At 48.4% G+C, this 27,612-nt stretch overlaps 8 protein-coding genes across 8 annotated transcripts; 5 read left to right on the forward strand and 3 right to left on the reverse strand.

Annotated features, from left to right (window-relative positions):
* Nucleotides 1-4,783: 4,783 nt before the first annotated feature.
* On the forward strand, nucleotides 4,784-5,077 carry M421DRAFT_400176 (uncharacterized protein; the record flags this gene model as incomplete). Its single annotated transcript, XM_033590192.1, has 1 exon — nucleotides 4,784-5,077. A coding segment is annotated over one exon (294 nt), but the record flags the coding sequence as incomplete, so codon positions are not given.
* An 843-nt stretch (nucleotides 5,078-5,920) lies between these two features.
* Nucleotides 5,921-8,041, forward strand: M421DRAFT_423973 (glycoside hydrolase family 1 protein). The gene is made up of 3 exons (XM_033593612.1): nucleotides 5,921-5,944; nucleotides 6,042-6,559; nucleotides 6,611-8,041. The coding sequence occupies exons 2-3, from the start codon at nucleotides 6,053-6,055 to the stop codon at nucleotides 7,985-7,987; spliced, it is 1,884 nt and encodes a 627-aa protein (XP_033445439.1). The 5' UTR covers nucleotides 5,921-5,944; nucleotides 6,042-6,052; the 3' UTR covers nucleotides 7,988-8,041.
* Nucleotides 8,042-8,656: 615 nt separating this feature from the next.
* M421DRAFT_423974 (UPF0187-domain-containing protein) lies at nucleotides 8,657-10,846 on the reverse strand. Its single transcript, XM_033593613.1, has 4 exons — nucleotides 10,457-10,846; nucleotides 10,046-10,407; nucleotides 9,652-9,998; nucleotides 8,657-9,599 (listed from the first exon to the last, which is right to left on the reverse strand). Exons 1-4 carry the CDS (start codon nucleotides 10,649-10,651, stop codon nucleotides 9,049-9,051), a joined length of 1,455 nt encoding a protein of 484 aa, XP_033445440.1. The 5' UTR covers nucleotides 10,652-10,846; the 3' UTR covers nucleotides 8,657-9,048.
* A 1,367-nt stretch (nucleotides 10,847-12,213) lies between these two features.
* M421DRAFT_70608 (uncharacterized protein) lies at nucleotides 12,214-13,206 on the reverse strand (the record flags this gene model as incomplete). The annotated part of the gene is made up of 1 exon (XM_033596723.1): nucleotides 12,214-13,206. One exon carries the CDS (start codon nucleotides 13,204-13,206, stop codon nucleotides 12,214-12,216), a length of 993 nt encoding a protein of 330 aa, XP_033445441.1.
* A 715-nt stretch (nucleotides 13,207-13,921) lies between these two features.
* On the forward strand, nucleotides 13,922-16,275 carry M421DRAFT_423976 (FMN-linked oxidoreductase). The gene has a single exon (XM_033593614.1). It carries the CDS (start codon nucleotides 14,191-14,193, stop codon nucleotides 15,802-15,804), a length of 1,614 nt encoding a protein of 537 aa, XP_033445442.1. The 5' UTR covers nucleotides 13,922-14,190; the 3' UTR covers nucleotides 15,805-16,275.
* A 1,289-nt stretch (nucleotides 16,276-17,564) lies between these two features.
* M421DRAFT_400187 (uncharacterized protein) lies at nucleotides 17,565-18,356 on the forward strand (the record flags this gene model as incomplete). The annotated part of the gene is made up of 3 exons (XM_033590193.1): nucleotides 17,565-17,636; nucleotides 17,697-17,730; nucleotides 17,860-18,356. The coding sequence occupies 3 exons, from the start codon at nucleotides 17,565-17,567 to the stop codon at nucleotides 18,354-18,356; spliced, it is 603 nt and encodes a 200-aa protein (XP_033445443.1).
* A 601-nt stretch (nucleotides 18,357-18,957) lies between these two features.
* M421DRAFT_400189 (uncharacterized protein) lies at nucleotides 18,958-20,325 on the forward strand. The gene is made up of 2 exons (XM_033590194.1): nucleotides 18,958-19,160; nucleotides 19,209-20,325. Exons 1-2 carry the CDS (start codon nucleotides 18,967-18,969, stop codon nucleotides 19,948-19,950), a joined length of 936 nt encoding a protein of 311 aa, XP_033445444.1. The 5' UTR covers nucleotides 18,958-18,966; the 3' UTR covers nucleotides 19,951-20,325.
* A 1,040-nt stretch (nucleotides 20,326-21,365) lies between these two features.
* On the reverse strand, nucleotides 21,366-22,430 carry M421DRAFT_8072 (uncharacterized protein; the record flags this gene model as incomplete). The annotated part of the gene is made up of 4 exons (XM_033597515.1): nucleotides 21,366-21,686; nucleotides 21,738-21,986; nucleotides 22,236-22,345; nucleotides 22,397-22,430. The coding sequence occupies 4 exons, from the start codon at nucleotides 22,428-22,430 to the stop codon at nucleotides 21,366-21,368; spliced, it is 714 nt and encodes a 237-aa protein (XP_033445445.1).
* Between the last annotated feature and the right edge of the window lie 5,182 nt (nucleotides 22,431-27,612).

The raw sequence follows: 27,612 nt of genomic DNA on the forward strand, positions 1-27,612 counted from the left end.
CCAGTACGTTTGTCAAAGGCCGCCCTGAGCTCACAACAAAGTTTAATCGCAAATACGACTACAAGAGAGCCCTCTGCGAGGATCCTAAGATTATATAAGGCTAGTTTAGCCTAGCAGCCAACATTAAAGCTAAGTATAGCATCCTGGATGAAGATACGTTCAACTTTAACAAGGCTAGCTTCATAATAGGCTAGATATCTACTAGTTTAGTTGTTACAGCTTTAGAGAGACGAGGACGGCTAAAGGTAGTGTAGCAAGGCAACAGAGAGTGGACAACAGTCATCTAGGGCATTAACGCGACAGGGTGGGCTATTCCACCCTTCATTATCTTTAAGGGCCGCCATCACCTCTCTGCCTGGTACAAGGAGGGGGATCTACCTCACAATTAGGTTATCGCAGTATCTAAGAACAGCTGGACAACAAATAAGCTTAGCCTGCAGTGGTTAAAGCACTTTAATAAGCATACAAAGAAGAGAGTAGTTAGCAGCTACTAACTGCTCGCAATTGACGGCTATGAGAGCCATGACTTGCTCGCTTTCTAGGAATACTGCAAGGAGAACAAGATTATCACTATCTGCATGCCTCTACACTCATCACACCTCCTGCAGCCTCTTGATGTGGGGTGTTTCTCGCCTTTGAAGACAGCGTATGGCCGCCAAGCTGAGAATCTCATGCGCAACTAGATTACCTACATCACAAAGCTTGAGTTCTTACCATGCTTTATACGCGCCTATAATGCAGTAATTACTCCTAGTAATATCTAAGGAGGGTTTTGAGGCGCTGGATTAGTCCTATTTAACCTAGAACAGGTTATAATAGCGCTTGATGTCCAGCTACGTACTCTATTACTACTACTCCCTAGTAATAAGCCCTGGCAGTTGCAAACCCTAAGCAATACCCTTAAATTAGGATTGCAATTAACGCTTGTGAAGGCAAGGATTCAGAGGCATGTAGATAGCTCACCAACGTCTATAGTAGAGGCTTTTAAGAAGGTCTTAAAGGGAGCAGTAATTATCGCGCACAAGCTAGTGTTGGCGCAAAAGGAGATTGCAGAGCTTCAAGCAGCAAATAAGGCTGCTACGCGACGTAGATTGCACAAAAGAAAGCAGGTTTAAGCAGAGGGGACCTTAACAGTTGAGGATGGGGCTTGTTTAGCTGCTCTTAAGGACTTTGGGGCGCGTAGTAATGGGAAGAAGCTAAAGAGGCGGGTGCGCGCTGAAGTAGGTGAACTATCTCAACAATGGTGTACACAGTGCAAAGAGACTGGGCATAATGCGCGTACCTGCTAGAAGGTAGTAGAAGTAGACTCTGAATGATATTGCATCTTGCTTTGTACTATACAGGGCCAAAGTGGGCTATTTTGCGCCAGAATGGGGTGGTTTTGGTGGGGGCTTGGCAAAAGTGATCCACGAGCCCGGGTGATCCACAAGCCCGTGAGGTACGTTAAGCTAAAACGTAAAAAAGCATACCCTACCCATCCGCCAGCCTAGCCCGTGAGGTACGTTAAGAGCTAAGGGGGAAATCCTTAGGCAACTAGCTTAAGAACATGTTTAACAATCACCCTCTCCTTGTTGTTATCCAGCTTCTGCAAGTTAGCCATAGAATTAGCTTGTGAAGGTTGTCTAGCGCGTTGGTCGCTTAGTGTGCTTCAAAGAACCCTGTAAATAGCAGCAGCGCGTTGCAGGGATAGAGTCGCGTCTTGTTTAAGAGCCTAGAGCGCAAGCTGTATCTAAGCTTCCTTTGACACGTCTAATTAGTGTTGTTAAGGAGACATTAGTGTAGGAAGGGGGGTTTAGTAGGGGCTTGGCAAAAGTGTCCAACTCGCCCGTTGTCCGACTTGCCCGTGAGGTACGTTAATGTATAAAAGTTTTAGAAAATTTTATCAACCTTACTTTTACTAACGTACTCCACAAGCATGCCGGTCACCCAAGTGTACCGGTCACTTTTGCCAAGACTACACCAAACTTCACTCTACTAACAATGCCTTAACGCAGCAACATGAAAAAGCTCTCTAATGAAGCAGACATACAGCTTGCTCTCCAGGCTATCCAACAAGACGCGACGCTCTCTCAGCAACGCGCTGCAGCAATCTACAACGTCTCTCAAAGCACGCTTAGTGACTAACTTGCTAGAGCCACCCCACGCTGCGACTACACACCTAATACTATAAATCTTACAAAGAATAAAGAGGAGGTAATTGTCCAGCACGTGTTGAGGCTAGACGAGCAAGGATACTCGCCCTGGCTTGCTGATGTCGAGGATATAGCTAATTCTCTACTTGCTGAGCGCCACTAGCCCTACATTAGCAAGAACTAGGCTGCTAACTTTGTTAAACATTAGCTAGAGCTTAAAGTTAAATTTAATTATAAGTATAACTATAAGATAGCTCTGTGTAAGGATCCTAAGGTAATTAGGGACTAGTTCTAACTAGTAGAGAATACTAAAGCTAAGTATAGTATACAAGATAAAGACACCTACAACTTTAATAAATCTAGCTTTATAATAGGCGTTATATTAATAGGAGCTGTTGTTACAGGCTCTAAGCGTTGAGGGAGACTAAAGGCAGTGCAGCAGGGCAACTAAGAGTAGACTAGCATCATCTAAGGCATCTACGCAAAGGGCTAGTCTATCCTACCCTTTATTATCTTCTCTAGCAAGCACCACCTCTCTACCTAGTATAAGGAGCCTAGTATACCTAACAACTAGATTCTTAATATCTCTAATAATAGCTAGACTAATAACAAGCTTAGAGTAAAGTAGTTAAAGCACTTTAATAAGCACATAAAGGCGCGCACTGTTAGTAGCTATTAGCTGCTTATTCTAGACAGCCACAAGAGCTATAACTTAATTAAATTCCACCAGTACTGCGAGGAATATAAGATTATTACCCTGTGTATGCCTCTACACTTGTCGCACCTACTACAGCCACTTAACGTAGGCTGTTTTTCTCTATTAAAGAAGGCCTATAGCCGCCAAGCTAAGCAGCTAATGCGCAGCAAGATTACACGTATTACTAAACTTGAGTTCTTGCTATGCTTTAAAGCAGCTTTTAACGCCTTAATTACAGAGAGTAACATCTAGGGAGGATTTAGAGGTGCTAGCCTAGTCCTAATTAACCTAGAGGCTGTGCTATTAAAGCTTAAAGTACAGCTGCGCACGCTAATACTACCTACTATAGACAATAGTACGTAGGAGTCTAAAATACTAAGCAACACCCTAGAATTTAGGTCTTAATTAAAGCTAATTTAAGAGAGGATTTAGAGACACGCTAATAGCTTACTAATATCTATAGTTAACACTCTTAATTAGCTTACTAAAGGCGCAGAGCTAATGGCGCATTTACTAGTTTTAGTGCGCAACTAGGTTGCTGACCTACAGGCAGCCAATAAGGCCGCTACACGTTGTAAATCACACAAAAGGAAGCAAGTGCAGCAAGAAGGGACTCTAACCTTTGCTAAGGGAGTATTGCTAACTACTCTAAAGGAGTTTAAGGCCTGTAGTGATAGGAAGAAGGCAAAGAAGAGGTTATGCGTTAATAGGAGCACTTAGTCTTTAAGGCGCTGTGGCGCATGTGGTAAGACAGGGCACAACAGAATAACTTGTAAGAAAGATGCGTAAAGTACTATAGATTAGTACAATATACTGTGTAGCATAGTAGAATGCTGCTGTGTACTATAGTACTGCAAAGTAGTTATAGTGTTGGTGTGGTCTTGGCAAAAGTGACCGGTACACTTGGGTGACCGGCATGCTTGTGGAGTACGTTACTTTAGACCTAAAAATCTTAAGTAAGGATTTTTTAAAAAGGTTTCTATATAGAGGTCATAAAGCTTGTAAAGCAGTAAATATGTAGTATTAGGAGTTTTTTTATATCTCTTTTTATTAAGAAGTTGTTATTCTTAGGTAAAGTCTTAGAAAAAAGGCAGATTTTGCGGGTAAATAGCGGGCGTTGGTTGACCTAACACGGTACCTAAAGAAACCAGATTTTGCCGGGACGGAACTCAGACCCAAGCTGCACGTTTGTCAAGGGAGTTCGGCAATAGCTTCTTCTGCACGACATTCTCTTCTCTGATATTTCTTGGAGTGTCAATATATGCGAATAAATATCTGCAGGGTGATTCTAACTGTTAAAAACTTGTGCTGACGTCGCTACAGTACCAATTGGAGGCTCGTCAGTTATGCCCTTACTCGTCTGAGCCAGCTGATAGAACTGCTCAACCCAGGTCAGCATATAGAAAGTGTTTGGGCAGCGACAGTCCACTACCGAGATAGGACTTTCTACCTAATCACATCATACATTCAGTGGAATGATTAGGCTCCTAAGGTCCTCCTTTCCACTACAGAGAACCCTCTTGAAGACGATTAGAGCAACTCCATCGTGACCGAGAACACTGTGAGTGACATTGACCCGTACATCTTCTAGGATGACTATGAAAAGATCATTATAGACGCTATTAATATCGAGACAGGCACAGCCACTAAGCCCTTTAACGTGTGCAAGAGGACAGGAGATCGCAACCCGGAAGAACCTCAGATGTAAAAGAAAGATAACCACTGCTATCTCTTGATCAGAGAAGGTGGCACTGAGCTAAATCATACCGCAACGCTTGCCCGATCTAAGGACATCTGAGGATTGTATGAAGGGTATTCTGGGAATCCGTTCTTGACGAACAAGAACGCCGACGTGGTGGGCTTTTACACTTGCTAATTGGTGGGATCCTGCATAGGATATTTACTCAATGGTCAGGAAATTGCATTGATGCCCATGAACTGGGGAAAAGGTTAATGGCCAGTCATCAACCAGGCTCGTGGTAAGCATTCAGGGCCTCTACGACCAATCTACGTGCGTATCAAGGGCAATGGACCATTCGCTGACGAAGGTGAAAAAATCAACTTTGCGCTGGGCTCACCACCGCCTAGGAAATTGCTGTTCCGGAGGCCGTCTGAGATACCACTGTTCGCCATCTCGCCACCAGAACATCCAAACAGTCTGCGCATCTTGCCCTTGAGAGTCAATCTGACTGCTGACGCCGTCTACAAAGTAGCGGAAGTTGATCTCGATTTCATCGCACGCAAGTAGACCGCTACGACTCTCGACTATAGCGTAGATCTGTTTTTCCCAGCCTACGCAAGCGAATGCATTGGCTGGCATGAGCGTCTTCCTAACTTAGACACAACATGTGGATCTGAGTACCATCAATCTCGGTACCGACGACAATCTTAAATTACACCTGCGATGGCGCGTGAAGGCAGTTGACAAGCGCAACTATACAGCACTGGAGGTCAACGTTGTATCATTGCCCACCCCGTAGTGTGCGCTACCGATCCGTTTGAGCATTGAAGCTACCGAGGATTCGCACTACAGCTTCGAAGCCGCTCCAGTCTGAAGATCTAAGTGAATCATCGCTATCGGCACTGCGAGTGCCGATATTGTGTGTGGTCTTGGGGACTCGATAGACTGTCACTGATAAGATTCAGGAACCATCATCGGCGGCCTTGCTACGAGCAACAATGGTACTAGCAGTACCCCAGCGTACTATCCTCGGTGGCGGTACAGCCCAAAGAAGCAGGCTTGGAGATCTCGGTCTTCGGTGATGAGCCGGAGGATCTGTGTAGGAGGACATTACATAGCAGGTTCTTGAAGGCCGCGCACTTCGACATCCGGTTATCGTTATACGCGGTCGTCGGGCGTCGTTACATCCAGCGGAGACTAATGCTACGTCGGCCCCGCTTAAATAGCAGTCTTTGCACATCGTCTGACCAAAGTATTACCGTGAAGATGAGGATCATCAAATTCTCACAGGCCGGAGCCGCTCACAATAGCCGACCCGCGTTGTCAGAAGTTCTTCCCCGCACTACATCCCCACAAACCTATCGTACCCTTAGGTATCTTTAGAGCTATACGACAAGCGCTTAACCAGTTCCTGACTGACTTAACAGCATCGTGGTAAGATGTACCGAATAATTACATTTCCTGCAAATCCCGGCATTGTAAAATCTATAAGATGAATGGGCATCAGGCTTACAAGCAATTGCCAATACAGTATCCGCCACCATGAAGCTTGTGTCTGTGCTTGTTGCTGGCAGCGTTGCCGTTGCTCAGCAGGTCTACATCCCAGTCAATGGACCATCGTCACGGCCTCAATGCGCTGCGAATAGGAGCTATGCGACAGCCACCCCGATGTACTCATTCCGCGAGTTCAGCTTCACGCAAACTGAGACAGTTCGAACGGCAACCTCTCGGCCAGCGCCGACGATTACCACGACATATGCACCCCCCTACGCATCATTGAGTAGCCTCGTACCCAGTCTGACAACGACGCAATGGGGCAATTGGGACCCCTCTTCGAATGCAACAGCTACAGACACCGGAGTGCCATATGGCAACGCTTCGTGGACAGCTCTCTGGACCACAGTGTCGTGGACTAACTTCACGCGCGGCATCTACTCGACTACAGTAGAACCTACAACAATTCCTACTAGCGAGCTCATCCTCCCTCCACCCGAATATCTCGCACCTCGAGAATGCTACACCTTTCCAAAGGACTTCATGATGGGAGTTGTACGTAAAACGCTACTTTCTTGCGATGTGTAGAAGCTGATCATAATGTAGGCGGGCAGTGCGACCCAAATTGAGGGCGCAATTGCGGACGAAGGGCGAACTCCAGCGTACACCGACGTATCTTACCTCGTTAATCCCGGATCTGCGCCAAATCTGATCACGAACGAGAATTACTACCTGTACAAGCAAGACATTGAACGGATTGCTTCGATGGGGATCAAATACTACCGATTCTCAATACCATGGTCACGCATCTTACCATTTGTGCTGCCCGGAACGCCTGTCAACAAGCAAGGTCTGGACCACTATGACGACCTCATCAACTTCATCTTGGAAAAGGGCATGCTGCCAGCAATTATGCTACTTCATACCGACTCTCCACTTCAGTTCTACTTGAACATCTCGGACACTCTTCTCACTCCCAATACCGGTGGCATTGGCTATGTGGATGCGGGCTTCCAGAATTCCTACGAAAATGTATCGTATGAAGACGCCTTCGTCAATTATGCCAAGATCGTCATGACGCACTTTGCCGATCGGGTTCCAATCTTCTGGACCTTCAATGAGCCATTCATCGGCGCGAAGAACGGCAAATCCATCAACACGATCATCAAGGCCCATGCTCGTCTCTACCACTTCTACCATGAGGAGATCAAGGGTACAGGAAAGGTCTCAATCACATTCAATAACAACTTCGGAGTTCCTCGCGACCCTGGAGTTCCAGCTGACGTCGACGCTGCCAATCACTTCAACTCGCTCCAGCTCGCCACATTCGCAAACCCTATCTTCTTGGGTATCGATTATCCAGATTCTTACAAGATGACGGTTGCCGACTACGTGCCTCTGACTGCCTCAGATCTCGCCTACATCAACGGAACCGCAGACTTCTTCTCCATTCAACCATACACTGCTACAGTCGTCAGCCCACCACCGAACAGTTCGATTGCCGAGTGCGCTGCGAACATCACACACCCACTGCGTCCCTACTGCGTCACCCAAAGTACAACAGTACACGACACTCAGTGGAACATCGGCTACCGCAGCCAGACATACGTGTACACTACGCCTACATACTTCCGCTCATATCTCAACTACTTGTGGAACACGTTCAAAGCTCCTATTGCTGTTACCGAGTTTGGTACACCATTGTTCGGTGAGGCAGAGAAGGAGTTGAAGGACCAATTGTTCGATAGCCCGAGGAGTCAGTACTATCAGTATTACTTGAACGAGGGGTTGAAAGCGATCTGGGAAGATGGTGTGCAGTTTATTGGAGCGTTTGCTTGGAGCTTTGCAGATAACTGGGAATTTGGTGACTTCAATCAACATTTTGGTATTCAGACTGTGAATCGCACGACGCAGGTTAGAAACTACAAGAAGAGCTTCTTTGACTTTGTGGATTTCATCGAGAGTCGGAGACAGAAGGCGTAAGCGGGCGACGAGATACTGAATGTATGACTCGGTAGTAGTAGTTGTCGGCCCAAGATCACACTTGCAGATGAAGTCATGCCTGCAGCTTCCTTCCTCCAAACTATGTTATAATCTCGTCATCACACCCTCACCCGTCGCACTAACACAACTCCCCGTCATTCACGCACTCACACTCCCACATATCATGCGAGCGACAGTCGCTGCCTCATCAACATACGTGAGCTGTCCATGTTGGTTTCCATCTCTTCGAACAGGAGAGTTGTCAACAGCTCATTCTTCTTGGGGCTCGAACACTCGAACTCTTCAAAGCAGCGCACATTCAAGCTGATGCCTGCAATCATGACCGGTGCGACTTCTGCTTCACTTGCCACAGTAACGCTGTTTTTACCTCCATTCGACATTTTCACAACAGTGTTGAGATTCCGGGTTTGGCTAGCTCGAGGAGTATGGGTTTCAGACGATTGGGCAATGCTTGTTTCGATCGTATGTTCCTGCGGTGCGTTCAACGTACCACCACCTATGTGCCGACACAGACCAGCCATTCTTCGTAGCGACTACGGATCATGGCCACGTTGGCATGGGGCAGCCTTTGGCCTCGCGATCATGCACTCAAATGATGTGGAAAAAGACAGGAGAAGTGAGACACGTATTTTGGAAGGTTATGCTGGCGCTGACGCGAGATGCTGTTTTGGTGACAATGACAGCTAGGCAGGAATTGCTCGCCCTCAGCAAGGCATACGGGTGGACAGAAGCTATGGCGTCAGGGCGGACACGGAATAGAATGATAATGCAGCAGGCATGGATGGAAAACAGCAATGATAACGAAAACGACATGCGAAGTAATTGACAACTTTTACCGAGTCTAATGCGAGCGCATGCACATAGGCACAACCGCCACTATGATAATATAACAGGACTCTGCCGGAGGATCTCCGCAAAGAGAAGAGGAAATCAGGGCAACCGAAAACGCCATTACCCATCGCTATGCACGCAGAAAAGAGAGAAAGACTGATCGGCGCTCCATGCCCTCGTACAATCTACCGCACTCATCTCGTTGCCGCTTACGCCTGCGCATCCTGGTGCAGCTGCTGCACGTTATGGCTCGCCTTCTCATCGTTGCTCTCGGTCCGCGCGATGGCAAAGCTCCTCCTGACCTGCATATCCGCCTTGGTCTTGGTCAGCAGCGCGTCGCGAACGTCCTGCTTGCTGCGCGCCGCCCAGCCGCTGAAGCTCTTGTAGCTGAGCGGCCAGATGGGCATGTTGCCCTCGCGGGTCATGAACTCGGCAGGGACGGGCGCAGGCTGTGCAGTGATGCAATCGATGTCCATCTCCAACTCTTCGCAGAAAGCCTCGAGTGGCAGATCGTTGACGTCGTGGCCAAAGGGGTTCTCGATTTCGCGACCGATGGCTGAGAGACCGAGGATGATGTACGCGGCGAAGATGGTTCCGGGGATGGTGATCCATTCGAGCGAGGCGAAGAGCTGGAAGGGCAGGACCATGACGTAGACCCAGGTGATCTGGGAGATGGCAATGGAGTAGGCGATGGGAAGGGGAGTGTTGAGCACACGGTCGAGACCGACAAGGCATTCATTGAGAGCGACAACACCAGTGACTGTTCTGCGTTAACTCTCGAGGTATACAAATGCTGTTCGATCTGCACTTACTAGCTTGGTTTTGGTAGAGACCGATCTTGAGGGTCTCGTTGCTGATGATGCTGTGAACGTACGTAGAGAAGTGGTTCAAAATCTCAAGAGGCAGGTTGCCGAGAGGCTTCTTGGAGCGCTTAATCCTCTTGCGGGGGTTCGACTCAGCGAAGGTGACGCCCAGGAATTCTCCGGTAGACTTCAGCTTGCTGTACTCGCGAGCCTTAGGGATGTCGACTTCAGCAGCCTTGGCGAATGTATCGAGGTACTCAATGCGCTCCTTGAGGTCAGGGTAGTCAATACCAGGCTCAAATCGGAGTCTGTGCTTGATGGCACATGCGTATGCGTTAAGAAGATTCAATGCGGTACTATCCTAAGTTAGAGGATGCGACATTGACGCATTGGAAAACCTTACAGCTTGGCCAGGAGATCGTGCTTGCCCAACTCGCCCTCACGCTCTTCGGTGTGGATCCAGATGGTACGGGCCAAGTTCTGACTCACAAGTTGAATTTGACTCCAGTATTTTCTGCCCTCCATGTATCGCTCATAGGCGGAACTAGTGCGGAAAGAGATCGCGAGACCGACAACGAAACCGAGAACGGTGAGCAACAAGCTGCTGACATTCAGAGGGTGGTGTAGGAACTTCGAGAGGCAAGTAATCAAGGTAGACCAAAGGGTGACGACGATGAGGGGAATAAGCATCTTTGGCAGCACGGAACCGTGCATGCGCATGAAGAAGGGCCACTTCGAGTGCTTGGCCATATCACGAGGGCCGACCTTAGGGCGTCAGTACGATCCTTCTGTTTTGTGCTAGCCAGAAACTCACGAAGTAATCCTCGGCATCGAGACTGCCTGTTGTCTGAATACGCGAAGGAGGTTGGTATGTGACTGTTCGATGTCGCCATGAACGCGGTGATGTGGGACCTTCATCCTCCGCTGCAGCGGTGCTGCCCGTGGTAGGAATTTCAATGTTGCTGGGTTTGAGGGTTTCGGCACCCGTCGATACAGATGATGCCGCCATTGCGAGTGTGGGTGTAATCAGAAGTAGTGGTCACTGTCCGGCAGTGGTAGCAAGTGTGATGAGGTAGCAATGAGCTTGTATGCGGTGACGTCGGATCAAAAAGTGTTTGTTGCTGGCGATTAGGTAGCAGTGAACGTGATGAAGAGTTAAAGAATATGAAAGACACACGACTAAGGAAAGTCGAGGACGGCGCGTTCCAATTGGAGATCTCGCGGGCCTCGTCACTCCTTATTTATAAAACCACCCTGCACAAAATCCCTCGCCTCGTAAAATGCCCGACAACCACGCCACGGGGGCTCCCGCTTCGGTGTCAGACTCGCGCAGCCACCAGTCAAACGGCGACTCCGTATGCTGCCCCTGCACACAAGCCGACTTGCCCCTGAGCAAGGCGTTGCGTAACAGACGTCTGGCCAATGGCATGTGGATCCCTCAGCCACCGACTGACCATTCACGGGCGGCATGCGCGGGTGTCCCTTTGGTGCAGCACATGTTTCATGAAACGCTCCTTTGGCATTTCTGCGGCCTTGGCTTGTCAGCGTGCAAAATGCGGCACACATGTCACCACCGCAGTGGCCGCGCAAGTTGTTACGATTCCCACAGCAGAACGACCGGCGGACGCATCGGAGATCGATCGCGCACATACGGACCGAGCCCACATCGCGCACAAAAATGCAGACGGCGACGCGTGGTCATTGCATTGTTGACGGCCAAGAGGTGACTCCGTCTCGAGTTCCAAAAACGATCAGGACGCCAACAGTCTCGTGCAGGGCCGAGCCGGTGCCGCGCCTCCAAGATCACCCCTGGCATAATTGCAGCGAATAGGAACGATTGCAGCGAAATTTAACAATTCCATCTTCGGCAGCCACCTAGACAATATTTCCATATGGATCGGGGGGCGTCGGAGTCGACATCCAGAATGAGGTCTGCCACATGGCGGCTTGAAGAGGGCGGACAATTAAGCCTAAGCGTAGCCGACTCAGGAACACTCGAGTCGGTCACCGTACTGTAGCGCATGCAGCCGGACATTATAGCTTGGAAGTTTTTAACGGTTAAGGTGCAGCTTGGTGGCCGCAGTATCGATCGAAATAGATTGACAAATGTCATTGATCCGCGGTGAGGCAGAGACATGTACCGTAGGAGCGGTGTGTGGTAGGGCGAGCCCAGAGCGTGTGACGAAAGAGCGGAGGAAAGAAGAAAGAAAGTAAATGCGCAAATATGCTTGCTGATATTATTATCGGTGTGACTGTCGTGTGCAAGAGCAGATATTTGATCCAGTGGTCAATATTGCTGGTGCAAGGGAGGAGTGTCTGTGGCGTAGAGGTCAGAACAAACGCGACCATCGTTTCTGACTCAAAGGCTTGAGTTACCCCAGATCGATAGACGACAAGGGTTTTCCATACAATTCTGGGTCAACTCCTTCTAGAAGTGTGGGGTACAGCGGTGGTACTGGATGAGACTGCCGTTTGAACCGTCCTACCCGAACGCTATTTGAACCTCAACCGACGCTCTACACGCCTGAGTCTTTGTCTACAAAATAGCAGCACCATACACGATGCCAGAATCTACCAAATACCCCTCATGGCGATCCTTCTTCGCTCTGCTTGTCCTCGCTCCAGCTCCATTCCAAGCTCTCTGACCCGCCAGGTTTCTCCGTCAAGGCAGATCTTTACTCTCTTGATCCGCTCTAGCAGTATGTGGTAGTGGGCGCCCTTGAACTCTTCACAAGTCCAAATGATGTTCCACATGTCCAGAAGCTCTTTAGCCACCGTCCGTGGATGCACCACTCCATAGGTCGCAACATCAAGTGGGTAGTCCTCGGGCAGCCACAAGTTCTTGGGCGTATTTGGTGAGACCACGTTGAGGATCAACTCGTCAATAATTATATTATTCGAGGAAGGACCCGGGGAAGTCGTAGCATTAATGGGACGCATAAGCGTGTCGCCATCGAAGAGCCGTTTTAGTGCCGCGCAAACTGCCCAAGATGTGCGCTCCGGTGGGCACCGATTCGACGACCACTTCGCAGTGCGGTTGCCGTATATGCGGACATCGATCCTCATATTCTCCAAGATGGTGGTTGAGATAGAACGGCCAGGATTTGGGCTTCTACTGCTGATACTTAGATTCAGCATCCTCTGCGGTGTGTGAAGTATACGATCCGCCCAGGATGCTAAGACGTTGGCCTTTCCTCCATGTTCGGTTGGCTTGTTCGTTACGATGGGCAATGAAAGCCATGAAAAGGCATGCTTGCTTTCATCCACAGAGATACAGTCAAGCTTGGCTACCAAATGTCCTTGCCTCTTAGCTCTTTCGATTGCCTGTGTAAGCTCAAGGTTGACCTGGCGATTACATGCGAGCAAGTTGGCACATGTGCCTGGAATTGTATCTGTGGAGTACGAACAGCCGAATTCGCCGGAGTGTATGCTCCGGGGTTCTAGGATTAGGCGCCATCTGTGATCTTCTGTATCCTCACGGCGAGGCTGTGGAAGTGACCACGTGATGACAGATGTATAAATCATGTCTCGCAACTCGCGTGGCAGACCGAAAAACTCAGGCATCTTGACAATTCCGTACGTGCACGCTCGGTCGATTTTTTGGTATTACTATCAGTCGACGGCTCGTGCTGGCCGACACTTGTGTGGGACCCCGAGCTTATCCGGAGTGGCAGTGATAGCGATGTGACAGCTGTTGTTCAGGCTCAAGGGTTTCAGACACTAGTCGACAGGAGTGACCAGTTCGCCGTCCTCAGGCCTTTGCTGCGGTAGTTGCGTGTCCGTCTCAGACGTTGCAGAGGCGCGTGAGAAGCGGGTTTCAGGATGACAGCACCACCCAAAGCAACCAGAGTAGGGAATCAGCGATCTTCAAGCGACAGCAGGGAGATAGTAGGATATTCCCGAGGATGAAAGCGTCAGATGTATACGGAAAAAGTTCGCGAGACCGGAGTTGAATAGGGTGAACCTTGACTGAAGGGCGACTGTGACACTGACACCTGGGCTTACAGAACACCATCCTCGGCATAGATCAGATCCGGACCCCCGAACCATCAGCGAGCCTTCCGTCTTTGGTCAGGTGCCAACGGCGCCAACTTGAACGACGACCTCGGTTTGAGAAGATTTAAAGCATTTCTAAACCGAACAGAAGACTCCCGGGTAGCAGAAAGCATGGTTGTCCAAGTAGGTCGCATGTGACAAAAATCAGATGTTCTAAGCAGTCCAATGGCTTTCGATTTCATATGAATGATTTCGCATCGAGCAAGATCTACTGTACGCTTCCGCAATATCGAATCGTGCTTTGGATATACATGGAGCACCTGGCTCTCGGAGTGCTCCAACAGACGTGCAGAATGTAGACGGGAGCAGAGACCGCTCAGGGAGAGAGATCGAAGTTCTGACTGCGACCCCAAGATGTTCTTGCCAAGCGAGACCAGCGCGGCTGTTTCCGCAACAACTCACGCTTTCAACATCTTCACCCAGCAATTGCGCTGCCAGCACCAATCGACCGAGCTGTAGCTCAAGCTTGCTACGATGAAATCGGCCGCAACGATGCGTGCTCTACGCGTGCGACCGTCAATCGCGCCTGCTCGTCTGCCCCAACGACCCTTCTCGCATCCCACACGATCTGCGACGATAGCCGCCAACGAAGCCGCAAAGAACGTTCGGTCAGCAGGCACACGCACAAAGAACTTTGTCTACGGCACGCTTCTCGCAGCCGGCCTCTCCTTCGGCTACCTTTACGCCACCGACACCCGATCGAGCATCCATGAATGGCTTGTCGTACCCGCTCTGCGCCAGATCTACCCCGACGGCGAAGACGCGCACCATGCCGGTACCCGCATGCTTGCAGCTCTCCACAGCTTCGGCCTGAACCCTAGAGAGCGAGGCGACGCCGACACCAAGGGCGACCTCGCGGTGGAGGTCTTTGGGCACACTCTGGCCAACCCAATTGGGACATCAGCTGGCATCGACAAGGGCGCAGAGGTCCCTACGCCGCTGCTGGAGATGGGTGCAGGTCTGGTCGAGGTCGGAGCTATCACACTGCTCCCACAAGAAGGGAATCCAAAGCCGCGTGTCTTCAGGCTGCCCAGCCAGAATGCGCTCATCAACCGCTACGGGTTCAACTCCGAGGGCGCCGAGGCCGTTGCGCAGAGGTTACGCCAGCGTGTCAGGGAGTTTGCGTATTACGAGGGCTTCGGTCTTGGTGAAGAGGCGGAACGAGCAGTGCTCAACGGCGAGGCTGGCGTTCCTCCCGGCTCGCTGAAGCAGGGCAGGCTCATGGCCGTACAGGTCGCCAAGAACAAGACCACATCTGAGAACGACATCGATGCTGTCGTGCGCGACTATGCGACTGCGGTCGAACACGTTGGCAAGTACGCTGACATTCTCGTCGTTAATGTCTCATCGCCCAACACACCTGGACTCCGCACGCTGCAGAACGCCGAACCCCTCACACGGCTATTGACCGGTGTCGTGGGTGCAGTTGTCAAGCTTGACCGAAAGACCAAGCCTGCCATCATGGTGAAGGTCAGCCCTGACGAAGATTCAGAAGAGCAGATTTCCGGCATCGTCGAGGCTGTCTGGGACTCCGGTGTCGACGGCGTCATCGTTGGTAACACGACGAAGAAGAGGCCTGACCCTCTTCCCGCAGGTTATCAACTTCCTGCCCACGAAGCAAAGATTCTTCTGGAGCAAGGAGGATACTCTGGACCACAGATGTTTGAGCGCACCCTCGCATTGGTCAGCAAGTACAGGAAGGCGCTCGACGCTGGGCCAAAGCAACTGCCTCCGTCCGCCAGTGCAAAGCCCGAATCTACAGATTCATCTTCGATGACAAAGACGACCATCGACCTCGACACACCCGCTCCCTCATCAGCTTTTGACGACCTCTCCGAATCCGCCCCGAGCGTCACCATCAACTCCACACCAGACTCGGCTCCTGCACCCAATGCACCGCGCAAGGTCATCTTCGCAACTGGTGGTATTACAAACGGTCGCCAGGCACGCCAGATCCTCGACGCTGGCGCAAGCGTGGCCCAGGTCTATACGGCCCTTATCTACGGCGGTGCAGGCACCATCAGCAGGATCAAGCAGGAGATGAGGGATGAAGCGGCCAAGCAGAAGACAGCGACGAAGAACGAGGAGATTGTGACAGGAAGATGATGCGTATCTGTAGATGGTATTCGAATTGAGTGTTGAGTACTCCTTCCATCTTCTTCTCGCGGGTGTCAATTCCTCTACCGTAACGATCCCAGGCGCACTTGGATGGGCTTTCTGCAATTTCTCATGATGGCCACATGTGTCTTGCGTAGATTTAGGTTCACGTCTACACCAAAACAAGCTTTGGTCTGTAAGCTGACATCGCACGGGCAGAATGTCAGTACTACGCCCGCCATGTACTATCTTGCTTTATCTCTTCTGCGCCCTTTCATGTCAGCCTAAGTCCTGTATACATAAGGCCGACCCGTCAACAACGGGAAATTCGACTTTGGACATCTCGGCGAACTATCTTTTGCGTCCGTCCTTCTAGCCAGTCGTCTTGCCGTCTCGATCGTTCTTACTAGCATGGCTCCTGTCGCTTCTTGCCCTCCTGTATACCTAATACTCAACCATCCTATCGGTCTTGCTACCTAGCAGATATACTTCACACTTGCCACGTTGCAGAACCCCGATTGCCACGGCTTCCACTCCAGCCCTTAGGTGAGTGATGGACACTTCGCTACCTCCATACCAAGTCTAACCGTGGCCTCGCAAGCCACATGGAAATGATCGCCACCATTGCCGAAGGCCTCATCCGCCTAGGCCACCCAGTCCACTTCCCCCCAGGCCCCGACTTCAAAGACCACCAATTAGGGCTTTTGAGGAGGTGATGAGGAATGGTAGTCATAGATGAGTGTTTCCTGGCCTTCTGTTTCCGAGACTGTCGTAGTTGGGCAGTCTGGAGATGTGCCAACCTGATTGTGGGCAGGGCGAAGAATGAGGCTAAAGGAGTATGAAAAGTATAACGTGATTAAGATTGCAGATGCAGAGATTTAGCAGACTGTAAGAGACGCATTAGCGTTAAAATCCAACTAAGTAGATAGATACCAGTTCCGGTGGCAAGAACGGTAGCACAATCCATTGGCAATAAGCCCGGGTCCACCTCAACTGCCACAAGCAATCTTCCCGCAAAAGCTCGACTAGGGTCGTGCATTCTTATGAATGATACACGGGTCTTGCCACCTTCCATCCATCTTTTGATTGTCCTACTGAGTGCGCAGCTTGAGCCTCGAATACACTTGCAGCTTTGGACGAGGTTCTTCAATCGTTGGAGAGGAATTCTTGACGTCTCGAAGAGTCGAAGGTTAGTTCTTGTCCGAGAGGGCGGAGACCCAAACTAACACAATTATTAGATCTGAGACTTACGGTTGGTTCGCTCCAGTGCTCGAGCTCTTTCGTCAAAATGTACAGTTACAAGGCATTGACCCATCGGAAATAGTTCACTCTGCGGGACAGAAAGCTCATACGAAGGATGGGTTGCGAACAGGCGCGAGGCCAACAAGGAAACACAGCAACTCTTGCAGCATCGCTCCGGATAAATTGAAACGCGTCAGAAAGGCTGTTTGCTCCGCGAGAGACAACAAAGGCAACGTTCAAGTCAAGCAAGCGGATGACACAACAAGCGACACCTCGATAAAGTTAGACTGTATCATTTACAAACACCACCTTATGCATGGGACATTGGCCGAATGCCCTTATGGTGGCTTTAGCGCCTGTCATGTATCAAAGCTCCGCCACGAACACCTTAAACCCGGCCGAAGGAGAGACCACCTCGGTCTGATACACTTTCTCGAACGAGGTGGACGTTGCAAGGAAGATTATTTTGACAAGGAACGATTGGAAAGACATAAAATGAGACCGTGTGAATTTAAGACACAGGCTTAATGGGAGTCTCGCACAGTGGGCACGGCTCTATCTGGCATGATATCCAGGTGCGCTTTGAAAACCGAATCCATGTAAGTGAAGTCTGTTACGATATAATATACTTTCACTGACACTACACAGACGTCGGGCAGAATGTTTGGTTGACCGATGCCGAATGCAAAGAACGTAAGCAGTCACTTTGCGTTGTGCTTCCTCCAATCGAGCTCCAACTTGACACTCTTTCCTGTTGCCAATCAGTGGCTGAAGCGGAAGCACCACGAAGACCGTCGGACATCTCTGCATAAACTTCCGCAGACGAGGAGATCAATCGCTCTGCAGCTTGCGATATCATACTCGCAGATATTCAGGATCCACTGAGCCTTATGGGAGGTGCAACCCTCTCGCTTCCCTTCGATATGCCTAATCGCAGCCACAGAGCCGTTTTTGGTAGAGCCCTGGGTCTTCTTACCAATCTTGCCGAAGAGAGTGCTCTTTCAGCCGACCTAGATTACTGTAATTGGTTGGCTGATGAGATCGAGCAGCTGCATCCCACTGTCACTCGTTTACATCAAGGAACGCGGCGTGCACCGAAACTAAACTGTGCTTCGGTAGGCTCCTCTACGAATATTCTGAATGATGGTCACAACTTGCAATCTCCGAGCTCAGAGACTGCAAGCAGCAAATCAAGCTCAGTGATTCGCCCAAGTACTCAAGGATACAGGAGTGGTTCTTCGTCAAATGGATTATCAACGCAGGTTGGCTCGCTGTCGACTGTCGATATCATGGATTACACCAAGTCTGATGACATATAAAGATTTCTGTCGTCACGCAAAAGTTTCGTTGTGCGTTCCGAAACTTGCCCGACTAATTGTCTTCCTACGCTGCAGATTGAGTCTGGGAGCGAAGGACCTGGGCAAGCCTCAGCATCGCCGCACGATGGTCCTATAGTTGACCGTGATGCAGCAAGCATCCTTGGCTTTGAACAGTTCATGCGCGAGTTTGATTAGTATCCGGATCCTGCTGGTTGGTGCGTGATACGTGGATATGAGACATGAGACTCTAAGTGAATATATCATCGTTCCCACAAAGCAGGGCTAGCACTTGCTCCTCAGTTTCATTTGTCTACATAGATAGGGCAAAAGTCTACCTTAGGTCCACACTAGCTGCAACAGGCAGATAATAGCTGTGAGCAGAGCGAAGAGTGAGGTACTGCGCGATTGAGATTGCGGATGCAAAGATTCAATGGGCTGTGATTGGCGTCAAAATCCGACTAAACAGATAGACATTGGCATCCTAAATTAATCGTACAAGAGGAAGCTAACGGGATTTACAACATTGATCAACGTACCTCACAGATGAGCTGATCACTCAGTTTTACTAGCAAAAGTCAATAATCTAAGGCACAATAACGTACCAGGTAAGATGCACCAGGAAGACTTTAGGTTGCGACGAGCCACCAAGGGCTTAGTGCAGTGCCTACTGGATGGGAAAAGCCCAATTGCGCAGCATGTGCGACATCTCCAGATTGGCACGCTCCGGCAAGATGTTTTCGATTCCATAATCGCCCCCGTCCTTGGCAAGGTTCTGGCTCGCTTGATCAACTTGCAATCGCTGAGGTACGACTGAAATTCCTGGTGAATTTACCATATGCTCACAAATTCCAGCTGGGACACTAACATTCCTGTTCCCGAACTCGTCCTCGATGTTTTCCACACCACCCATGCAACCGCTCGCCTACATGTGACGAATTGCTTGCGAGAAAGGAAACCTCTGGATCGACTTTTGCTATCATCACCGCAACTGCACTCGCTACGGATGAATGTTTACTTTGACTTGGTCGGCGTCTGCCCAGTCGTCAAAGGCAGTAGCGAACTCCAGATACTGAAACGCTGTCTGATGCAAGGCAGCAGTATCAAAGTGCTACATCTGGCTCTCGAGAACGTAGATAAATACTTCTACGGGAGCGCCGTCTCTGGCCTCGGCATCCAGGACTGGGAGAATGGCCCGTTGAACTTCCATTGGCAAGATGGAGATCGGTTTCCCGCATTGGAAGAGTGGGGCTGGGGCGGTTCAACACGCTATGTGTATTCGGAGCAACAGTTGGACATGTGGCGCCGGTGCATGGACTGGACTCAACTTCCCGTCCTGGACTTTGGAGATCATCCTCTCACATCGATGCTTCCGTTTCTTTCGCTGGCTGGCCATGTCCCGCGACTCATTCTCTGGCTGTTTTCATCTCCGCTGAGAAACAGCACGATATGCACGAGCCGACACGGACAATACCCATCTTCGAAGAGTTTCTCCGCAGCATCCCGGCGCTGGAGAAATTGCGACTCACATGGGATTTCATACCTGATTGTCTCTCGACGATATTGGCATTGCAAGGCCACAGTCTGCGCGAACTAGACCTTTATCATGCCCGTTCAGGAAATGCGTGGAATCAACACCGGTACATCGACATACTGACGAAAGCGCCGCAACTTCATCATCTACGCGTAAGGCATCTTTCGTCGCAGGGCCCCATAGTAGATTTTCAGGGTACATGGTATGGTCACGCAATTGACTCGTCGCCATCCACCAAGTACACGGCGATGGAAGATGTTAGTATTGAAGAGAGGGCGCAGAGCGAAAGAAAACACGCGGCCATGATGGAATGCATAAGTAATCGTTCCAAAGCCCGGGCATCTGTTGCCGAACGAACGCCAGAGGAAATAGCCCAGGTAATGGAGTTGGCGGAGCGAAACCCTCGAGGGGAATGAGTTTGTTCGGTCCACATACGCGAAAAGTTAATATAACACGAAGCTAGGAAGGTAAATTACTAGTTTACATGGTATGCGCAGGCTGATTCCAAGTGATTCTATGTTGCAAACAAGTTGTGGGTTGATCAAATCGGACACCGGTGACACTAGCTTTGCATGCAAGAGTTGAGAAAGATGCACCTCACTGCAGTTCAATCCACTTCAAGCGACGGGTTCTGAGATGGTTAAAACTGCGCCTATTTCAGGTGTTCATGACTTACATAAGACCTGAGATTGTCCGTGGAGATGTACCAGCCCTTTGCAATGGAATCGCAAGTATCCCCAGAGGCTACAACATGCCAATTGGAGCAGTCTGATACTGTGTCCGCGGCTGCAGTGGTCAGAGGTGGCTCCAAATATGCCGCTACGGACGATGCCTGGATCGCAAGTGCGAACACCGTGTACATGTGTTTGGACAACATCTTCGGACTTAGAACAATGGATCAATGGCGGTCTCAGATCTGGCGGTAACGGTCTCTACGATTCCGATATCACTATTTATCAAAATCAACATGACCAATGCGACACCACATTCACGGCGTGTTGCGCCACCTCGCGAAGGAACTGCTGTAGCCTGCTCATCGTGATAGCATCTGGGTAGCGTGTGCGCCTAGTGCAAGCCTTGCGCATGTCACGATACTTGTTCGGGCATGCAGCGCTACAACGACTATTGCGTGGGTATACAAGGTAAGCACTCGCGAGTTGAGGCCCAGTTAGCGATTGATGAGACTAATTTGACCAGGTTTCACGCCGACGATTAAGTCGAAGAGATCGGCTGCAACGCAGACAGCTGGCTAGTCTGGGTCTCAAGCTGCCATACCGTTGAGATGTTCATCTCATCTTAAGATATTCCAATCGACCCTAAATTAACATGTTAATGTTGATGTGGCCGTCACGTATAACAGTATCTCTGATCTTCTAGATGCTATCTTCAGCTCCTTCTACGTCCTATTTAGCCTTGAAGTACTCCAGAAAGTTGTTAGTATGAGCTATAATCTCTGCCCAAAACTTATACTCAAATAGCTACCAGCCAGCTAGCTGATTGGCTGCCAAGCCGCCAGAAAGTTGAGTCAATTGAGCCATGAGAACAGATTTTTGGAGCTCTCGCACCTCATCCAGTACACCTCCACCACCACACCCGCCAACGTGCTGCTGCTGCTGCTTGCGCACTTTATCAATCTCACTACGCTCGCGAGCTCTCATTATGGCGGATTTGATGTGATTGTTGGGCTCAGAGATGGTACACTGTTGCTGGTTGACAGCCTTTGCCCACATCGTGATAATATTTGGATTAACAGGATAGTGCGTCTTGTCAGGTAAGCCACTACGCGGCCGCCAGCAAGTCTAAGTCCAGTTAGCACACTCTTTATCCTCACACTGCCAGGTATCCCTCACAGCGAGCGTGGCTCCCTGTCCAATGAGATTGGCAGCAACAACATCCTCCAACGCCTCTTCTTGTATCACCGTCGCGGTGCGAGCTCGCGGCTGCGATGAGCGGGGAGGTAGCGGCACGACACCGTTAGACGCGGGTATGGGGTCTCTGGCAAGGTACAGGTTGACGTCTATGCAAAGCCTCTTGCTGGTGTTAACATCAATCAATCGCGCGAGGTCCTTCAGCGCTTTTACGTCCAGAAGTGAGCCTCTCTAAAGGCGTTTTACAGGTCTGTCGCGCTTATTAGTACCTCTGCCATGCCACAGTTCTGCTAACAATAAGACTAGTTAGACGTTAACGCGCTAGGTGACCTAGCTGTTAATTACCTCGTCAACCCACTGCCAGAGGCCTATCATAGTAAGCTAATTAACCTTGTAATCAGCGAAGGTATTAGCTGCAGAGTGGATAGGATTCTTCTTAATATTGCTGTAAGACACGCAGTACCTCACTGTGGCAAGTACCTTATGCTCCTCCTCTAAGAAGGCTCCAACTAGCGACCTCCCAGCCGCCACAACCTCAACAACAGCCTCTCCATCAGCGTCACCAAAGGCCTCAGCATCTGCGTCAACCTCTAGGTTCAGATTAGCCTTATTATCTTGTCTGGCATTGTTATTATCCTCACCTCCAACAGGAGAGTCCTCGCGCACAAATAACATCTCAGCCTCACTGGCTTGGCTGGCAGAGGGTCGCTGTGAAGGTTGCCTCACTGTTGAGGGCGGAGTAATCAGGTTGACGCCTTGTTCAAATGGCTGAGTTACAATGCGCTGACGCTTACTAGATGCTGCTGGTGTTGTAGGTGTGGGTGCCTCCTGTGTTAATTTGGGTGCTGGCTTATTGATTTTCTGCTAAGTTGACCTTCTTGTAGGCATCACAACACTACAAAAAGTCAAGATACTAATAATATCAAGCTTCAATTATCCTAGAAGGAGCAGCAGCCAGCTCATTTGTCATTAAACGCTAAATTTGGCTGAGACAGCAACATTGACATTGTCCGCATCTTCCGCGCGCTAAATCACATGATGTAAGTTACATGGTATTTCGAAAATCACCCATAACGTATTCCACAGGCGAGCGCCGCACACGGGCGAGCGCCGCACCCCACCAAACTTGCGCATCTCTCTCATCTCAACGTACAATGGCTCAACGCAGCGCTACTCTATTAGCTTCAAATGAAGCAGACGTTCAGCTTACTATCTCCTCTATCAGTTCCCATCAAATACAGAGCAATTGCAGGGCTGCTACTATCTTTAGCGTGTCTGAACGAACAATCCGCCGCCAACGCGCTAGTATACCTGCCTAATGCAATTACTAGCCTAACTTAAAGAAGCTTACTAAGCCAGAGGAGCAGGTGATTATCTGCTATATATTGGATCTAGACTAACGTGGATTTGCGCCTACGTACGCAGCTGTACGTGATATGGCTGATAAGCTGCTCACTGCGCGCAGCAGAGGATGTGTAGGAGTTAACTAGCTATCTACCTTTGTTAAGCGTACAGACAGTCTCACAACACGTTTTAATTAAGCGTACAATAGACAGAGAGCTCTATGCAAGGATCTAGCCCTAATTAGTCTATAGTTTAAGCTTATAGAGCAGACAAAGGCTAGGTACAGCATATACAATAATAACATCTACAACTTTAATAAGGCAGGCTTTATAATAGGCAAGATTATATCCTAGCTAATTATAACAGGGTTAGAGAGGAGAGGTTAGCTAAAGGCTATTTAGCTAGGCAATTACAAGTAGGTGACGTTAATTACTACAATTAATATTACTAGCTAGTTAGTACTACTATTCCTTATCTTTGCTAGCTAGTATTATCTATCTACCTAGTATAAGGAAGTAGAGATCCTATATAACTAGGTAATTAAAGTTAGTAAAAATAGCTAGATAAATAATAAGCTAGAAGTAGAGTAGCTAAAGTACTTTAACACTTATATAAAGACTTAACGTACCCCACGGGCGAACGACTCAACGGGCGAGCGACTCACTTTTGCCAAGCCCCCACCAAACCACCCTTCCTACACCAATGCCTTCTTAACAACACCACTTAGACGCGTCAAAAGAACGTCAGATACAGCTTGCGCTCCAGGCTCTCAAACAAGACGCGAATCTCTCTAAGCAGCGCGCTGCAGCTATCTATAAGGTTCCTCAAGCTACACTAAACAAACAACACGCTGGACAACCTTCACGCGCTAATTCTGCACCTAACTTACAGAACCTAGACAAGAATAAGGAGCAGGTGATTGTTAATCACATCCTTCAGCTAGCTGCGCGAGGATTTCCCCCTTAGCTTGCAGCTATAGCTGATATGGCCAATTCTTTGCGCGCTAAGCGCAATCTAGGCTATGTTAGCGTAAACTAGCCTAGTACGTTTGTTAAGCGTTAACTAGAGCTTAAAGTGAGGTTTAATTGCAAGTACAACTACAAGCAAGCCCTCTGTGAGGATCTAGAGATTATACAGGGCTAGTTCTAGCTTGTAGAGAATACTAAAGCCAAGTATAGCATCCTAGATAAAGACATGTACAACTTTAACAAGACAGGCTTTATAATAGGCTAGATATCCACAGGAGCAGTTGTTACAGGCTCAGAGTGTTGTAGACAGCTAAAGTCTATTTAACAGGGCAACTAGGAGTAGACAACAGTCATCTAGGGCATTAATAGGGCAGGCTAGGCCATACCACCCTTTATTATCTTCAAGGCGCGATATTACCTCTCTTCCTAGTATAAAGAGGAGGGTCTGCCCTAAGACTAGGTTATTATAGTCTCTAAGAATAGCTAGACTACTAATAAGCTTAGTCTAGAGTGGTTAAAGCACTTTAACGCGTATACAAAGGAGTGTACTATTAGGACCTACTGTCTGCTAGTTATTAACAGTTATAAGAGCTATAACTTACTTAAATTCTAGCAATACTGCAGGAATAACAAGATTATTACCTTATGTATGCCTCCACACTTATTACACCTTCTACAGCTGCTTAATGTAGGCTGTTTTGCCCCTTTAAAGCAGGCGTATAGGCGCTAAGCTAACAACCTTATGCGCTGCTAGATTAACCACATTACAAAGACTAAGTTCCTGCCATACTTTATACGCGCCTACAACGCTGTAATTACTACTAGTAATATCTAGGGAGGGTTCTAAGGCGCTAGACTAGTTCTGTTTAACCTAGAATAGGTTATAAGCAGCCTTAATATAAAGCTGCACACTCTATCACTACAACTCCCTATTAATAAAGAGCCCTAGCAGTTACAAACCCTAAGCAATACCCTAGAATTTAGGTTATAATCTACTCTAATTTAAGACAAGTTCTAGAAATACTAGGGTAGCTTACTAAATTCTACAATAAGCGCGCTTAAGCATTATATTAAGGGCGCAGTAATAGTCACGCACAAGCTTGTGCTTACAGAGAAACAGATTACTAAGCTTAAAACAGCTAACAAGGCTACTACACGCTAGAAATTGCACAAGAGAAAGTAAGTCTAGGTAGAAGGGACCCTAATAGTTAAGGATAGCCTATAATTAACAACTCTAAAGGAGTTTAGGGCGTGTAGTAATAGGAAGAAGGTAAAGAAGTAAGTGCGCGCTGATAGGGCTAAGCTAACCTAAAGGCGCTGTAGATAGTGCAACAAGACTAGACATAACACGCAAATATGCAAGAATAATGTAGAAGTAGTTTCTAAGTAATATTACAGGTTGTTCTACCCTGCGCAGCGCCGAAGTGGGCTGATAGAGGCCATAATGGGGTGAGGTTTGGTGTGGGCTTGGCAAAAGTGAGTCGCTCGCCCGTTGAGTCGTTCGCCCGTGGGGTACGTTATAATTTATGCTTGTTATTAACTTATAACGTGTTTCACAAGCGAGCGCCGCACCCAACCAAGCGCCGCACTCTCGCTGCCAGAACGCCGGCGCAACAACAGCGCGTAATGTCTCAACCACAACAAGCTCCTACACTCTATACTGAAGCTGATGTACAGCTTGCTATATCTAATATCTTAAGAAACTAAATTTAAAGTATCTAACGCGCTAAGAAAGTCTATAAAGTGCCTAAACAAATAATCTAATACTAATGCAACAGAATACGCTCTTAACGCGACTGCAAGCTAAATGCAAAGCGCCTTACAAAGCTAGAAGAGGAGGCAGTTATACTATGTATACTTAAAGAATCTGCGTGTGGCCTACCCTCCTTAAAAGCAGACGTACAAGATATGGCAGATAAACTGCTAAGAGAGCGCAGCGCAAAGCCTGTTGGCAAGAACTAGGTTAACAACTTAGTAAAGCGTACACCAGAGCTCTAGAAGCAGTGGACCCGCCTATACAATCGCCAGCGGGCTGCCTGCAAGGACCTAGCAGTTATCTAGCCCTAGTTCACGCTTGTTCAGTCTATAAAGGCGAAGTATAGTATTATAGACAAGGATGTGTACAACTTTAATAAGTCTAGCTTCCTAATTAGCAAGATCTTGTTATAGCTAGTAGTAACAGGCTTAGAGAAGCCTAGGAAGTAGAAGAAGATCTAACCTAGTAATTATAAGTAGGTTACCCTAGTACAAGGCGTTAGGTTAATAGGGAAGGTTATCCTACTATTCCTTATCCTTACAGGCAAGGTTCTTATCTCTAACTAGTTTACTAAGGACCTCCTATAGGACTAGGTTATTAATATTAGTCCTACTAGCTAGACTAATAATAATCTAGCGCTTACCTAGCTCTACTACTTTAATACGCATGCAAAGCTAGTTAGGGTCTACTAGCTACTTATTATTAATAGCTATAAGAGCTACTGCTTAGTAGCTTTTTAAGATCTCTGCAGAGAGAAGAAGATAATTACTCTCTGTATGCCCCTGCACTTGTCGCACCTGTTGCAGCCACTTAACGTCGCCTGCTTCTCGCCACTAAAGCGCCTGTATAGCGATAAGGTTTCGGCCTTAGCACGCAGTTGCATCTACTATATTAACAAGGAAACCTTCCTGCTAGCCTTTAAATTAGTGTTTAGTAAGGCGTTTACTAGAGAGAACATTCGCGTAGGCTTTAGAGGTGCTAGGCTAGTCCTACACAACCTAGAGGTGGTGTTATTAAAGCTTAATATGCGCCTATGCACGCTAACGCCACTAAAACCTAGCAATATTGCCTAGGAGCTAAAGACACCACACACTGCTTACAAAGTAGAGGAGCAGTTAACTCTAATTTAAAAGAAGATTTAAATCTATTAAGGGTCTCTAGCAAGTTTATTAGATAAGTAGGTTAAATAGTTAGCAAAGGGCGCTTAGTAGATAGCTTATAATATAGTGTTAATGCAGGAGGAAATAGGCTGCCTTTAAGACACTGTAGAAGTGTCTATAAAGTGTAAGACCTATAAGCAATAATATACACGCGTAGAGGAGACCCTTATAGTTAGTAAAGTAGCTAACTTAATTACTAAAAAGGAGGGTAGGGGTTATAGTAAGGGTAAGATACCTGTAAAGAGGGTGCGTGTTAGACAATACTTTAGGCATTATAGTAAGATTAGACATAATTCCTATACTTGCAAGGTAGAAATAGAGGACATAGATAATAGTAAAGCTTCTAAATAATACTATCTAGGCCTGTAAACAATTATTTATTTGTGTTGTGTTGTGATATAGCGCTGCGCAGGCGTTCTGTTGTTGAAAGTGCGGCGCTCAGTTGGGTGCGGCGCTCGCTTGTGAAACACGTTATAATCTTTTTTGTGAGTTTGAGATGTCTGAAATTCGTGCACGAGCCCGAGCCGTGCACGAGCCCGGCGGACACGGTATAGCTATTAAGGATAAGCAGGTAATACACACTTATAATATAACGTACCCCACGGGCTAGGCTGGCGGATGGGTAGGGT

Source organism: Didymella exigua, assembly GCF_010094145.1.
Source record: "Didymella exigua CBS 183.55 unplaced genomic scaffold M421scaffold_31, whole genome shotgun sequence".
In the NCBI taxonomy this organism is placed as follows: domain Eukaryota; kingdom Fungi; phylum Ascomycota; class Dothideomycetes; order Pleosporales; family Didymellaceae; genus Didymella; species Didymella exigua.